Source organism: Amblyomma mixtum, chromosome 1 (assembly GCF_055824585.1).
Source record: "Amblyomma mixtum isolate Tamu chromosome 1, ASM5582458v1, whole genome shotgun sequence".
Classification (NCBI taxonomy): Eukaryota; Metazoa; Arthropoda; class Arachnida; order Ixodida; family Ixodidae; genus Amblyomma; species Amblyomma mixtum.
Window position 1 is genome coordinate 68,240,558 of NC_143012.1, and position 16,411 is coordinate 68,256,968.

At 45.4% G+C, this 16,411-nt stretch overlaps 1 protein-coding gene across 6 annotated transcripts in view; it reads left to right on the plus strand.

Moving 5' to 3' along the window:
* Nucleotides 1-16,411, plus strand: part of dop (microtubule-associated serine/threonine (MAST) protein kinase dop) — a 384,316-nt gene that overhangs the window by 341,667 nt on the left and 26,238 nt on the right. For 5 of the 6 annotated variants that reach the window (XM_089551564.1, XM_089551581.1, XM_089551586.1 and 2 more), the window contains 6 exons: nt 1,616-1,695; nt 3,473-3,539; nt 9,349-9,430; nt 10,549-10,853; nt 11,948-12,023; nt 14,736-14,945. In XM_089551564.1, coding sequence (XP_089407690.1) covers nt 1,616-1,695; nt 3,473-3,539; nt 9,349-9,430; nt 10,549-10,853; nt 11,948-12,023; nt 14,736-14,945 — 820 coding nt within the window. The remainder of the gene's footprint in view (nt 1-1,615; nt 1,696-3,472; nt 3,540-9,348; nt 9,431-10,548; nt 10,854-11,947; nt 12,024-14,735; nt 14,946-16,411) is intronic. The other variant, XM_089551572.1, reaches the window with a different exon arrangement.

The window sequence follows — 16,411 nt, forward strand, 5'->3', positions numbered from 1 at the left end:
AATTGTGCTGCAAGATTGAAAATACAGTAGCTTGACAAGTGGATTTTATTTATGCACATGGAAGTTTCTCTAGAGCTGTTTTCTCATAAAATTTTCACTGCACTAGTTGGTAGCCATGCTAGGCACCTTGTGCTGCCCATCCTCTGCCCTTTTCAAAGCCTTTTACTTTCTAAGTTGTATAAAACACAATTAGCAAGCTGTTAAGAGCGAGCAGAACACCTCTGAGATTGGAAGAAAATTGCACACGGCGAAGATCTTGTACACCACGGGCAACGATCATGACATAATTGGCGATGTTCGAATAGCGTGTTTCAGTGCACAAAGGATTCTTTTAGTCTTGGAGGCCCCTCTTTCTCTTTACGACCAACAGATGGGAACCGACTGTGTGGGAGGAACGTAATCGACAATAGGCTTGCAACTTCTCAATGTCATTAATTAGCCCTCCCCCATTCGCTTTTCACCCAAAGCACACAAAGGGAGCATCGAGGTGCCGCGGGATCGGCCACGAACAAAGCCTCAGCATCAAAGTGTTGCCCACTCCACGTGATGAATGGCTCAAACGCCGTCTCAGACAATGGATGCACCGCATATTAATGGGGAAGGGGGGGGTGGGGGGGGGGTAAAGGAAGGCGACGACGTCTCTGAACTAAGAACAGGTGCAGACATCTGCGCGCGTTCCCGTAGCTCTTCCGGCCGCGCATATCTAACCCATGCTATACCTTTCAGAGAAGTGCGCGCACGAGAACGCAAAGTGGAGGCGTGCGTGGGAGTGGGCCCGGCTATTCCCTTTTTTCTATTCAAACCCCGTTGCTGCATCGACGGCGAGGTTTATTCTCAATGGGTGTGCAAGACTGGTGAAGGCATGTCGGCACGCACACATCGTCCCACTTCGAAGACCAGGAGCTCGAAGAGACCGGTGTCACCAGCTCTGCTGGCATGGTGCTCTTGCGTTTTGTTTCTACCTTAGGCAGTGCCTGTCTTGTGCCATTGTCAGGCTCGGTAGGAGCGAGGTCAATAAGAAGAGCAATCGACGTAGTCACTGCGGTATCCCAGAGCCTTGGAAAGGCTTGGAATAATGACCCCCTCGTCGACATTTCGCGATGAGGATGTGATTGATGGCATTCGTCGTTATGGCTGCAATGATCAGTCAGTGGCACTCGTTTGTTTGTCTTGTGGCCTACCCCCCTTTTTTTTTTCTTCTCTGTCGGGTTGTTGACCGCTTAGCAGGAACATTTCTTTGCTCCTTGTTTTTGTCATACCGTAGATTCGAAGACTGCCAGCTGCATGAGGTGTGACATGTGGCATTTGATTTCGAGCAACTCCGTTCGCGCTACACTGCCGTCTCGGGTACGACTGAAAAATGAAAGCCCTGTAACTGCCAGTTTGTGCTTCGTCCTGTTACTGTTCCGTCCCCGGTTTCTGGGCTTGTAGACATTTACAGTGAGGAAAATGCAGTTTGTTAATTGGCCCTGACGCTGTTGACTGCATCTTCTGTGTTTGCGCATTGCCTAGTTTGAGTGGATTCGTGCTGGCTTTTGCTGCTTTTAAGCTAACGGTTGTAATTTGACAGTCACCGCTGATGCCTGCCGTTTCTCTTTCCGCCTTGTCTGCGCAGTCGGTGCTCGTCGGCTCGCAAGAGCCTCATCTGCAATACTTCCCCAACCCTTCCCAGGTGCCATTCTCCCATTCCACAGAGTGAGTATGCCACGTGCCTGTCGCGCTCGTTTGTTGATCCCACTGACCGAGACAGCTGTTACTCGCGTTGTCCGTCGCATTGTCAACAAAGGCCAAGCACGCAGAAGCAGTTGTATGCGGTGGAACGCTGGTGTGTCATTCATTTTTGATAAGGATGAAGGTATGGGCTGCTCCAATGTGAAAGGAAACACATTGGGAGCATTGAACTGGTGATTACTCCGTAAGTATGAGTGGCAGATACATGGTTTCCTGTTTTCTGAGTAGTCTTCCTCAGCACGTATGCTAGTATCCACAAGACGTTTTTGGCTGTGGCGCAGAAATAACTGCAAAATTTGTTCCTTTCACTTCATTTCATGTTGGAGTTTCCCTTACTTGGGAGCAGTGTGCATATTTGAATTAGTTGGCACAGATTCAAGAGCATGATGAGAAAACAGTGCATTTTCTAGAAAATTGCTCTGTTTTTTCATCTCGTTCTTAGAAGATGCTGTTTCTAATCATGTTCTCGAAACATAAAGATAAGTTCTTCACTCCGATTTCGCTGTGCTGCTCAGCTGAATGAAACGGGAGCACACCTGTGCCGAATTTCGCTGTGCCATGCTAATTCAGATTGTTTACCACTTTACGAGTGTATGCTCTTTAAACCCTTGAAAAAAGATACGCGAGTGGCATAGTGTACCCAACTGCGAAAAAGGGAAAGCTTGTGTTGCCTCTGTAGGCAGTGTTTGCATTCCATGCCAGCTTTGTTGTACATGATATGCGTGCTGTCTTTATATGTATGTGAAAAACATTGGGCTGAACTAATATTTATAATTGCCGCTGCATTGCTGCATGTTTCTATGAAAACAAACACTTTCTGTTCGTGCAAAGAATTATAGGTCTTTTTCTAAATTGAGTTTTGTATGGTTTTGTTGTGCTCTTCCTCATGCTTGCATTAGTCCTTTATAAATTGGCTTTCGTTGCTCATGTCACAGCGAGTTTCTTTTTCACACAGTCCAGCTGCCAGTAACACCTACTCCTATTATTTCATTTAACTGAACAGCTGCTAGGAGCGAATTTTGAAATTTTTTTTTCCATCTTAATTGTGTGCTGTGCAAAACAGAAGCAACTTTCAGGACAAGATGTATAGAAAGTCAGCATTGCCAAAATAGCACACGTAGATTGAGCCCTTGTACAGTCGGGGACAAAAGTCTCCAGACCACGTGTTCCTCAAACGAAGCTTATAGCTCTACTATCAGACAGCGGCTGGAGACCGCACTTGTGGAAATGAAAGAACTGTAAGAAAGAGAGTTGGGGTTTGCTGCCTCAGCGGCTAGCGCTGCCGAAGGAGAGGAAGATGACAGAAGACAAAGCTGACGAAGCTCGGATGCGCGCTTGCGAACGCCAGCCTGCTGAGCAGCACTGCTGGGGCAAGGACTGTGCCCGACCACAATAACTGTGCGAGTTTCCACATTACAGAACAAAAATTTAACTTTTACCTCCACAAGTGTGGTCTCCAGCCGCCGACTAATAGCAAAGTTATCGACTTCGTTAGAGGAACACGTGGTCCGGAGACTTTTGTCCCCGACTGTACCTTGGTATTTCTCCCTTTGTTGCCAACTCCGAGGCGCTCGTGAAAAAGTTCCACGTATTTCTACGAATAAATTTACAAGCAATTGTGCTCCAGCATTTTTTGCTTGTGGGAAATTGGCTCTTTTTTCCCTCGGGTAGGACTTGTACTCAGTACACCGTTGTCGTGCTGTTTGCCTCTTCCCATATGCTCTCCTCTCCCCCATTGCAGGCAGCCCCCTGGACAGTCCCCGCAACATGTCCCCGAGTCAGCACTTCGCATTCGCCCCCGTCAAAAAGTGAGCACTCCTCCCATTCGGCTGCTTGTTATCTTTCGCCCGTGATGTCTGGCAGACATTCGGCCTTGGCTCTGTGCACAGGGGGCCGGCAAGGAAGGCTCTCTCTGCATAGTGGTGGAGGCTATCAGAACTTCTAGATAACGGCATTACAATACTCATCCATCAAGCCTTGTGCCAAGGGCCAAGGTTTTCTCAACCGCAAAAAACATTGTTAATTTTTGAAGTGTTCATTTAAAAAAAATTTGTGAGCACCCCTCCGTAACATCCCAGAAAAGAGAGACCTTCAAAGAAACAGAGGCGAAGTGAAAGGAAATTTCACCACGGGCTAAGGAAAACTGTGTGGTTGAAAACAGTGTCTCATAAACCATTGTGTTCCAAGCAGAGGTTGGGTAGGTTTAGAATGAAAATATTGCATTTAACACCTGTCTGTGTGTACAGTGTTCTTGATTGAAGTTTGCAGATTTTTCATTTGCTGTGCATTTTAATGATACGTGCTCAGAAAGAACCCAGGGAACCAGGCAGCTTTCCTTATGGCTGATTAGTTTGGTCATGTGGATGCTAACTCGTCCTATTTGTTCATGTGAATTGACTGCCTTCTCTTTGAAGCACTTTTTGTTTTTTTTGTATAAGGTTTGGCTTGTCACATGAACCTTTGGCTTCCTGTCAGAGTGCCTTTTGTTGACAAAATGAAGTTAAAAACATGAAAGGAAGTCTGGGAAAAAAAATTTTTGAATTCTTCGAAATATTTTGGGTGCAGTTTTTAATTTTGTTTAACTCTGTTTATTGGTCAATGAAAACATTAAGAAAGGAAACAGCTGGCAGGTGATGCTGCAACTCCGTAGAAAGCTGAAACAAATACAGGGTATTTCACCCAAGATTACTTACCATTTAAGCTTCTTGAGCTAAAACAGAGCTTCCTTCGTTATAATATTGTCAGTGGTGGTGTGCATCAGAATACAGCTAAAACGTACTAACTAGCAGACTGGTTAACTAATGTATAATAGTTGACTTTTTAACTACTACAGTAAGGCTGCTCACTTATTTGGAGGTTTGTAGCTCATCGTAAGTAATGTCCATATCAGTTTTTAGATTTTTGACAATTAAGTTCTCATCACTGCTGAAGCGCAAGGAATTGTTGGCCCTGCTCACGTGTGAAGTGCTGCTACACCTACGAATGCGCAGTTTCGGCTTCATCTTTCATTCGGTGCAACGTTACCAATATGTGATAGGAAAGCAGGGACTGACGTAATGAAAGATGAATAACAGCATGTTCCTTCAGTACTTATTAGGGCGGAAGCCTCTGATGCCTCATCGTTGTAAGCAGGAGTTGTCGACACAAGTGTCACGCTTTTCAATTGGTCGAAACGGTCGTGACGTCACAGTGCGCAAATTTCAAACAGGGCCAATTGTACTTTTGCTGGTAACCATGCAACCAATTAAAGGGATCGTTTAGTGATGCTCCAACTAAGTGAGACTGAGTTTAGTTCATTGCTTACTTAACCAATTAGCCTAATTAAGCTTTCTAGTCAGGCCAGATAAATAAAACCAAGAAGGAATTTGGTCGAGCTCGGGAATCGAACCAGGGTCTCCAGAGTGCGAGATGAGCACGGTAACCACTCCGCCATGCCAGCTCGATGGTTTGGAATGAACAAAGGCGCGTCTAGTGAATATGGTGTCTTCATTCACTCCCACCTTCCTCCCTTCCCTTAAGGCAAGGTTCAGGTGTGCACCGAGATATGCCAGACAGATAATTTCCTTTCCTCAAAAACTAATTTACCGACGAGCAAGACATAGAGTCAAGACATAGAGCCGAATGGGCAATGGCGTTTTTCTCCAACTGCAGCATTAACCTTAAGTCAGATAGAATGTACAGTTGTCCGCAAAAGTATATGGGGCACATGTGCTTGTAGAAAAAATTTGCTAGCGCTGCTTCATGACTAATTCGCCTCATATTGATACCAGCGGACGAAGCACACAAGGCTCCCAACACTTAATGCATTTTAGGCAGTTGGTTTATGTGGCTGTGCCAGAATACATTCTCCTCTCACAAGCCTTATCCTTTATAGTTTTGCTACCAACTAACACGTGTGAACAAAAGCCGGCCTTGTGTCGCAGCCGGTCAGATTTGGTGATTACTAATCACTCTTGTGAGCTCTTGGCTGGCCACGCTTCCCCTTTGCCGTGCGAGCATGAGTTGACCCCATTGGCAGTTTTGTCGCTGCTTGAGTGCTGTGCTCGTTAGCGGGCACGGGGACTGGGACCGAGGAAGTCTCGAGGATGTTTGCGAGCAGGTCTGGCTTTTGTTCAGCATCGACCACGGCCCTTGAAGCCTCGAGTCTTTTGTTGTGCTCGTGAGTGATGATAGCATCCTCGAGTGTGCTTGGTGGGCGTGTGTGGCATGCTTTTCTAGCTTTCCCCCCGCTTATCTGGCCGTTCCTGCACAGTTCGCATCCGGCACTTGGAGATCCAGATTGCGTTCCTCAGCTGACTGGCAAAAAGTGACAAAAAGAAAAAAAAGAAGATATGAGAGAAGAAAAAGGGGTGGAAAGAGTTTTTTTTCCCTCTGTCGCTTTTTGTCTCGGTAACCCCCCTGCAATTGTTTTGATCTTTACGCATTTTTGTTTCCTTTCGTTGGGTGTTTGGAGTCGGTGGTTTGAAACGTGCAGCTGTGGCTATCTTGTGTTGCCAGCGTTACGTGCCGAGCTGGGTTTCATTCTTTTCTTTTGTGTCGCGTCCACTTGTTTCATTCCATTTGTGTGAACAGCTTGTTTTTGTGAAACACCTGTTGAGGACCTTCCTGTTGAGGACCTCAATAGGAAGGTTGAGGTCAGGCCAAATGTGTTAGCAAAAATGCATGCTACAAACAATAGCGTCACACAAATGCCGCTGTGTTTCATTTTTCTTTTTTTTTGTGTGGGAGACACTGCTGATGACTGCGTCAGCCACAATGCATTATTGGTGACGTGCGATGACTTTCTTATCCATGAAGAAATCGACTAGGCAGTGATAGTCTCATGATTGAATTTCTCTATTGTGTTTCTGACTGCAGCCTAACGAAACTGTCTTTTAGCACCACACATCTTAATGGCTTGTACTTGCAGTGTGGATGAAAATGCTCTGCTGGAAAAAAGGATAGATCAGTCCTTAGAGCTGCTCGTCATTTACAATTTCTCACATTGTCACTCGTTTTGAACCGGTATGAGTTTCGTCTAGCTAGCAAGGATTTTGAAAGCAAGAGGGGGGGGGGGGGAAGGGGGGGGGGACGCTGTGGTGTGTTGTCGTTTCGCAGTGGTTTCTGTTTGCTCAAAGCGCCACTAAGCTTTGCCCACATTTGTGGCAAGCAGCAAAGAATTGCCTTCGATTCTGAAGAGCTTTCAGCCGTCACACTTATCTCGGCAATCCCACCGTAGCTAGAGGGAGTACCTCTTAAGAGGGGCGTTCATTTACCTCCAAGACTCGTCAGAGACTCGTCAGACTGGCAACAGGGCTGTTGCCGGGGCAATATGCAGTCGGCATGTGCTCTTCCCGTGTTCTGAATACGATTCCAGTTTTTTGTCTAGTCACTGCTAGCTGTCCTCGTGGGGTGGCAGGGGGATATGCACACGAAGCAGCACGTGCCTTATCTCGGTAGCGAGAACCTCTTGTGGTTGCACCTCCTCACTGGGTGCGTCCTTGTGATATTCTGCACTGCACTCGAGATAAGCTCCCCCCCCCCCCCCCCCCCCCCCCCTGTTGAGTGCTTCGTTGCTCACCACTTGCACCTTGTCCCACCTAGTGGCAGTCTCCTTTTTTTTTTCATCATCCCTAACATACTCGCTGCTCATTGGCCAAGGATTTTGTACTTTTTCTTTTTTTTACAGTCTGACGTGGGTTGAAGGGGGTTCTCTTTCGGCTTAACGGGACACCGAGGACAATAGGGGATATTCAAAATTCCGCAAGTATGCTTTCCCACGTAACTAGGTTGCCAAAAACAAGATGGCCGACTTTACTATAAAGAAACTACGTGGGCTACAGGACAGGCGCAAAAGGTGTGGATAGAATGCAAGAAACGTATTTTGGAAGAATCTAACTAAAAAACTAGTGTTTCTTGCTTTCTTTAGCCGCATGATCAGCCATCTTGTTTCGGGCAACATTGTTATGCGGGAAAGCGCACTTGCGGAATTTTGAATATCCCCTATTGCATGCAATTTTTTTCCCTGTGTAAAATTTCACTGTTTGGGATTTTGTGGTTTAGCTGGCATTCGTTTGGCAGCGAAAGACAGATTAGTTGCTGAGGAGCTTGCAGCTGAAAATGGAATATTCATTTCCTGCCCGACTCGTGACGTAGAGACGATGATGGTGATGGGTTTTATGGACTCCGAAACCACGTACAGGGAGTGAGGGGTTGTGTGATGCGACCTTGGAGATTCACGTTAAAAAATGCATTAATGTCGCCATTGTTCGATTGTGAAAACAGCCACTGGTGGCAATACCGATATTTTCTTCTTTTTTTTACTTTTTCTAGCTCAAAAAAAGCTCTGTTTTCAGTGGAATTTCCCTCTGTCATTACAGCATGACAGTAAACTAATGTAGATCAATTTCAGTTGTCCTCAGTGCTAGTGTTAAAGTGCTCTAATGCACTTTCTTTCTGTATTAAGGCTGAACGAAATGCACGAGCTTCATTAGCTGCCTGGTTTCTCTGCCCTGCACTGGCATTTTTATTTGAGAATAGCTGAGCATCACATCGGGAAACATGTGAGTGGTTGCATTAGGTTGAAATGGAGGCATGCAGGTTCATATCGATCATGACTGTGCTTCATGATAGCGGATTAAAACTGCAAAACGTTTTCATTTACCAACACCTGTAATATGTGCACTATTGCATGCTTGAACTGCTTTTCCTCAAAGGAGATCTGCTCAGATAGGAAAGAAGCTCCTTTCTTAGCTTGAGGAGATATTAAAATACTTATGCGTCAGAGGCATGCTTCTCGGTGCTGGCACCAGATTTCAAATTTTCTGGCTCACGAGTCGACACTTAAGCCATCCACATTGGTAAACCATTCCGATCTTCAGTGGTCCGAACAAAGAAGAAATTGTTACCAAAATAGCTGCTTTTATCAGAATGAAACTTCTCTCGCGTTCTTTTTCTTTTGTAGCACATTCTTCCTGTGGCAAGTTTTTATCGTCGTCTTTTTCGTACCGGGTTATACAAAGGAATATACTGTTTATGGGTTCACCGCTCTGATTGTTCTTTTTCTCTTCCTGTTTTCGAGATAACATTCTGGGGCGAGTCATGCGCGCCATTGTCTTCACGCGTGAATGCATGCTGTATTCAGAGCATTCCGCAAGAATGGGCAAAATGCACCGATCTCCATGTGGCAACAAAGAAACCTATCTGGAAAGGTCAATGGCTGTCGTGAAATGTGTATTTAATCTTGCTGTACTTAACTGCAACCTTTTTGATCTGCCTTGTGGTGTCCATCGATTCCTGTGCTTTTTGTTACAGCCACGACAGAGCTGCGCTTTAATAGGTACGAGATGTATAGCTTGGACTGGTTTTTGTATATCTGAATTTCCTGTTGTATGAAGTGTAATACGTATTTTATTTAAATATCTAAATTTCCTTGTAATGACCCCCTGTTTTTTCTATAGATCGTTAAAGTTTTCTAGAAGTATAGAAGCTAGCGTGTCAGCTGACCGGTTTGGCACTGTAAATAACTGCCTTACCTGTTGCGGGACTTAAGGCTGACGGCATACTTCCGGGCCTCCTATAATTGTTAGGCTTAACTGAAAAGTGGCATCCCCTCCCTTCTGCTCTGTGCCCTCGCAGGGCGGACGGCCGGCGATGGTCAGTCGCATCACTGCCGTCATCGGGCTATGGGACCAACACACCCGGAAGCTCCAACGTATCTGTGAGTACTCCTTCTGGATACTGTTCATTGATATGTGCAATTAGTCATCTGCTGGCATATTTTGTTAGTAATTTCGCGTAGCAAGCATGTTAATTCTTGGTGTATCCATGGCCTCTGCCAATGCGTATTCAAGCACAAAATGTTTTTCCACTGTAATAATTGGCACATGAATGGTGTGGAACTACCTCCCACCCAAAATTGCAACTAGATGTGTTGCTTCTTCATCCCGTTCTTTGTCATCTAGTGTCCTTTTGTGACAAACAGTGTGAAAAATCACCCCAGCTTTAGTTAATATTGTGTCCTTGTCATGCATGTACTCGTCTTGTTATTTGCCGCTAACGTTTTCCACAACGCTCTGCAGTTCTTTTTTTATTTCTGCCCCTTATCTGTATTACCTTGTTTACTAACGTAATTTGCACACTTTTTTCTTTAAATTGAGACATCAAAAGGGGGATGCACAGATTACGTAGAGATTGCACAGACAAGTTCTCAGAGCTATACAAAGGTCATAATGAGCAATGTATACCATGTATTGCCACCTATACCTCGGCCTCCCAAGCTCACACCCCTATCTGGCCAAAAAAAAAGTTGACTCCATATAATAGTCTAAGCAGCACCCCCATGTGCGCAGCTCAAAACAATAAATGCGGATCGATATGATCGCAAAGCCAGCAGTAAGAGGTAAACCATGATAATAAAAGGCAGGCAATAAAACAGCACCCTCGAGTGTGACCTGGCTGGCTGATGGGAAATATAACAGCAAATGGTTCGGTACTTTCGAATTCCAGTGCACTCCTGAGGTTACCGTAAGATTGCTCTAGCAGCCGTTCAACTGGGAAAGCAACCGCTGGTGTCAGCAAGCTGGGTAAACTGCCTGTAATTCAATATTTATTTTTTTCCTGAACCAGTTTACAAACGAATTAAACAACGTTGCCTTGCATGCACCCACGTGCATGCTGGCGGTAAAATGTGCGAGTAAGAGTTCTTTTCATTATAAACCCGAGTGATAAATTAGGGGCACGCAAATTACGCGAGTAAATACGGTAAGGGCCGCCGGATCTGTACGAACAGTGGCCCTGCTTTTGCATCGTGGTCGTTCTTTTCCTTTCCTGTTGCAGTCCCAGTGCTCCAGCCAGGAGAAGCTGCACCTGCTGCCCTACCAGCCGACGCCAGACGAGCCGGCGGGCACTCCTGTCGGAGGAGGAGCCCATGCTCACTGCTTCCCGCACCCGCACCACCCCCCTCACCACCACCTGTTCCACCACCACGTCCACCCGCGGCACTTCTCCAGCAACGAGAGCAACCCGGGGCTCGAGGACGACGGCAGCCACCACGGGGGAGGAGGAGGAGGGGCGCAGGCCGCGGCCGCATCCTCCTCAGGATCTGCATCACCCATCATACGGCCGCGCTCGCGGAGTCTGAGGTAGGTTGAGCAACAAATAGCAACAAATGAAGCAACAAATAGTACACTCTGCTCATGAGTGAAAGTGAAGGGGGAAAAAGCCTATACCAAAATGGGAAAAACTGTGCATTTCAGTGCCAAATACCACCACCACATGTGTAGGTACATGTGCCATGCGTAGGTACATGTGGAGGTGCATGTGCCAGCCATGTGCATGTGTAGGCACATAGCTGGGGGATTTCTAGGCAACAGGTACATGTGCCATGCATAGGTACATGTGCCATGTATAGGTACATGTGCCATGCATAGGTATATGTGCCATGCGTAGGTACAGGGTCCGTCAAAAGTTCCCAGGCCACATGGTCCACTTTTCATCGGTATATCCTGGCACTTAAGATTCCGATAGAGCTATCGAGGTTCTCAGATGGTAGAACGATCCTTGTTCTATTTTCTACAGATATTTTGAGCTTCGAGGGTATCTCAACAGCCCGACTATGCTGCTCAAAAGCAAACCCTGTGGCCTTGGAACTTTTGACGGACCCTGTACATGTGCCATGTGTAGGCACATAGCTGGGGGATTTCTAGGCAACAGGTACAGGTGCCATGCGTAGGTACATGTGCCATGCATAGGTACACTCGCCATCAAAAGTAAATGGAAGGCGACTTTGTCGAATAAATTTCATTTCTTTAAATCTGAAGCCTAATGCTCCATGCCAGTTAGTGCACAGTGCAATTCACAAAATCACGATTAGGCTGCACATATGTATTCGAGGATGCATGAATTGGGGGGCAATGATTAAATTTTTTCGTGAATATTGCCTTCCATTTACTTTTGACGGTACCTGTACATGTGCCATGCGTAGGTACATGTGTTATGCTTAGGTACATGTGCCATGCATAGGTACATGTGCCATGCGTAGGTACGTGTGCCATGCGAAGGTACATGTGTAGGTACATGTGGCAGTCATGTGCCATGTGTAGGCACATAGCTGGGGGATTTCTAGGCAACAGGTTCACGCATTTTTAAAGCTGCTGGCATCAACTTTAGGCAAGGTTCATAACCTGCGGTTTCGTCTTCCTTTTCTGCCCCATTCCTCGCACCCTCTTCCCTCCAGTAGCCCCATGCGGTCTCCAGGGATCGACAACGAGATAGTTCTCATGAACAGCGTCTACAAGGAACGCTTCCCCAAGGTGAGCACCAGGGGTTTCCCCAGGAATTGCAATGGAGAAGGGGGATCCAGATTTCAAGGGTGGGTATTGGTGTTAAGGGTAGAGGAGAAGTGGCAGTAGTTTTTAATGTTTTTATTTGCGTCACTGACGTGTCGCGTAGGACTAGCAGCATTCATTACTCCAACGCTCATGATAAATATGGAAAAAATTTCCCGTCGTATCTAAAAAAAGAATAAAATTTGAAATAAAATGAAAAAAAGCACACTGGCCCTCTTGTTATGTGTTTTCCTTGGCGATGTGTGGTGTCTGCAGCACACTTCTCCCCCCTGTGTTTTTGTCTGGCAGCATTCGATCTTTCATGGTGGGCATTGCGTTCGAGATTCCATTTGTTTTTGTTTTGTTTTTTCGTGGAGCATTTAGGTGTTAGACGTTATCACAGTTTGTGCCTCAGATGGAAATGCACCAACTGGAGGCTTCAGAACTTTAATAAATAGTGGAGCGGTTGCCAACTTGGAGGTCACTGGTAAAATGAGATAAACTGTGAAAGAAGAGCAGAAATCAATCAACTTTATTTCAATCAATCAACTTTATTCAGCATTTTTGTTCTGAACAACAGAAAAGAAATGCTAGGGTAGGAGCAAAAAGCCACAAACTCAGTAGCTTGACGAGGCTCCCACCCCTAACTGACAAGGCCAACAGACTGTCACGTTATTACATATATATATACACACACACATACAATCATACATATATATATATATCTACATGTAGGACTTACAACCAGCGAGAAAAAAAGTAGGCAATGGAATGTGCAGTAAGACAGGTGCTATATCTGAAATATTTTTGATGTGAGAAATGAACATGTATCTGTGTTAACTCGTCGCAGACTATTTATACATATTAAGATTACAATTCAACGCACAGAAAATGAAAGAAACATGTCTAGCAGGAAAACAAAAAAAATTGTGTCAGCAGCTCCAAAGGGTCAAATATAATCGGGCGTACACAAGTTCACATAATAGAAGCAGGAAAATAGACGATGATAAAAAGATACAATACATCCGCAGTACAAAAGCAGTTTGTGTCGGAAAAACATAATTAAACTCATATGTCTTCAAGAATAAGGTATTTCTGCCACTTGTATTTGCTAAGGTTATGTATATCTATATTTTTATTTTGTATGAAATTCAAATATGTAGGCATGTGGTACTGCAGCATGTGCCGACCCTGATTAGTGCGGGAAGAAGGTATAGACCAGTGTTCTCTGTTTCTGAATATATAGGGCACTTCCAAAGGTCGATGTAAATTACATAAGTTGAGGAAAGCTTCGTTGTTAGTTTGAATACTGTGTTTGTACTTCATAACGAGGTTAAGTTTATGTATGTGGTGTATAGGGAGTACATTAAACGAAGCAAAAAGTTCTCTTGTATGGGCGTCAGTCCTTTCTGTTCTGTTCTGAAATGTCAGTGCCATTACAGTATATAATGGTATTACAGTGGATAATGCCATTACAGTATGCACTGAAATGGCATTATCCACACGCGCCACACAAGAGACGAAAGCGGTAGCTTTGTCTTTCACTGGGAGTGTGCGCTGCTGCCTGTGGACAACGGTTTTGCACCCCATATCAGCACTGGTAACCCTGTCAACTTGTGTTTCCAGCAGGAAAAAAGTTTACATTGAGGTCGTGTAACTACACTGTGAAGTGCGTTGAAGCGAAGTGCACTGTCAAGTGCTTTATCTGTCATGTGATACCCTGTACCTGGGCCCTTAAAGAAATAGTCTCACCTCTGATAACTGAAACTTTACAAAAAACAAGAATTGCTGTTGCTAGGGTGACATTTGAATCTTTGGTCTGGAGCTGAGCAGGCGGGTAGGGTGGTGAGGGTATTGTTTAGGTATGTACTACATCAACGTGCACTGAAACCAAAGAAAGCATCGAGGAATGTTACTTTTTCTTTATGGAAGTGTTTTTTATGCTGGGGAATTAGTTGTGAAACCGTTTTAAGTAGAAGGCTCTTTTCACGGAGCATAAAAGAAGAACGCATCATATTTCACTGATAGGATCCAAACCGATGACCTCTCCCAGCTTAGCTCATTTGAACGAGCATTGCACACAACATGTCCTGGTCATGGGTTCAAATCCCACAGGCTATACATCGTTAGTGAAGAGCATTTTCTACCTTAGAGTATTTTCCAGCTAATTTCCCACACTAATCAGCACTACCATGGAAAAGGAGTAGCGCTCCCGTTTGCTTTCCTTGATTTCAGTGGCTGCTGGCTTATACGGTTTACAAGTCTGGAGCTGGGTCACTTTTGCATTGCCACACAGTAGGACCTCTATAACTGAAGCCATTCAAAACTTGCCAATCCAGTGCCATTCCTGCCCTGCGTTTACCTCCATAGTCAGATGCAACTCAAGAACAAAGCTGCTTTCCCTCTTCAAAGGACCCCCCCCCCCCTTCCAGCCAATGGCAAAGGCTGATTCTCATGACCCTGCTAGCATGACAATGCAGGGAGGGGACTATCCTCTTTCATCTGCCACTCCCTGTATTGTTATGCTAGGAGGGTCACGAGAATTGGCCGGCGCCATTGACTGGAATTGGGTTTTTTGCCATGAAAAGCCGCTTTTTTCTTGAGTTGTATCTGACTGTAGTGTCAGTTGTTTCTGCGGTTGAAACAAAACGACACGCTTACCCCGTATCCGCTTCCGTCGCTCCGTGCTCCCTGCAGGCCACAAAGCAGATGGAAGAGCGGCTGGAGCAGTTTGTGATCCAGGAGGCGGAGCTGGACGCGCAGCACGCCTGCGACGCCGTCGCCCGCTTCGCTCACCACCAGATCATCGAGCTGGCACGCGACTGCCTGCAGAAGTCGCACGACAAGCTGGTCACCTCGCAGTACTTCTACGAGATGTACGAAAGCCTCGAGAAGCTGCTCACCGAGGTGAGGGAAAGGGCGGCCGCACCTTTGCGCTGGCTTGCGTCACACGGGGTTGTGATGGGAGGAGTTTCAGTCTAGGTATATTCGCTTTTAAAAGTTTATGGGACGTAATATTGGCAATGAAAATTCAGGGGGCACTTTGGCTCTCTAAAGTGCTGCAATGCAAAAGCCTTTCCTGGCACACTGTTTGGCATTGACTGCAAGACTGTTTGTGCTGTACTAGTGCTTTTATGACTGAACATTACGACTACACATTACAACTACACACTTTGACTGCTGACTTTGACTGCTTATTTAGCACGACTCTCCCTCTCTGCTTCGACGAGTTCGGTTGTATCCATGGCTCTGTTCGCACTAATGAGGTATGTAATGTGGTCACCCACGGACGCCTTATGCCCCCTGTCGGACCAGACGGCAACTATTTTATTAGTTGTGTTCTGCTCCAAAAGGGGGCGTCAGGCATCCGCGGGTGACCTCATAACTGTGAATCCGCGCACTCTGACGTCATAACCATTTCAACCAACCGAAAAGCGTGACACCGATGCTGACAACCTTCTGCTGACAACAACCTTCTGTCGACAACGATGAGGCATTAAAGGCTTTCGCCTTAAAAGCTTCTATTCATTGCCATCTTTGTACTTCACCTGCAATGATATACACAGTCTGATTGTGATTGTAGGAATTGCACGGTGTGTCATTAAATATTAAGCAGTGTGCCCTGGATGTGAAGAAACTGAATGTTTTCACCAAAGTCACATTTGGTAAACTTTTGTCGCCGGCTGTACAGGTCAACCACTCTGGTGCAGACCTTGTTGGTACAGAAGTCACTGTAGAAGCAATGCTGACCGTTATTATGGCCGTCATGCTTGTAACAGTGTCCTGACTTTGTTATGGGACACTTGCACTTTGCACGTGGACATGTTGCTGGTGTATTTCAAAGGAGCTAAGCTGGTTAACACTTTCGTACTTTCTGCATGCACATTTGTGTACGTAGTGATCTTGCAGCTTTTCCCACGAGTCGGCCACAGCTATGGGTGGTTTCTTTGTTTCAGACAGAATTCAACGTGCGATAGTTTAGGTGTTATATACTAACTGCGATGCTTTTTGTGCTAGCTAGCAAACGGTAGATAGCATTGCTCGAAACAACGAGCCTGGCAGCACATTCTTCAAAAAAAATTTTTCACCCTTAGTAATATTTTATTCCTTTTTATTCAAAACGTAAAAAAGTTTTTCCACAATCCCTCAACTGCTTTATCTTGCATATCCTTGCGTTTCAATGCTGCACTTTCTTAACAAGTTGCATGAAATTTGATAGACGCCTCCAGAAAGTTAAGCTTGTGGTTTTGCATTGCGAGAGTAAATAAACGGATTCCTTGAGACCTGCAAAGGCTCTTTATTACATGGGAAGAAAAGATCCTTTTTTTTTTTCATGGAAAAGATGACCGGCACCTTAACCGGTTTTTAATCTT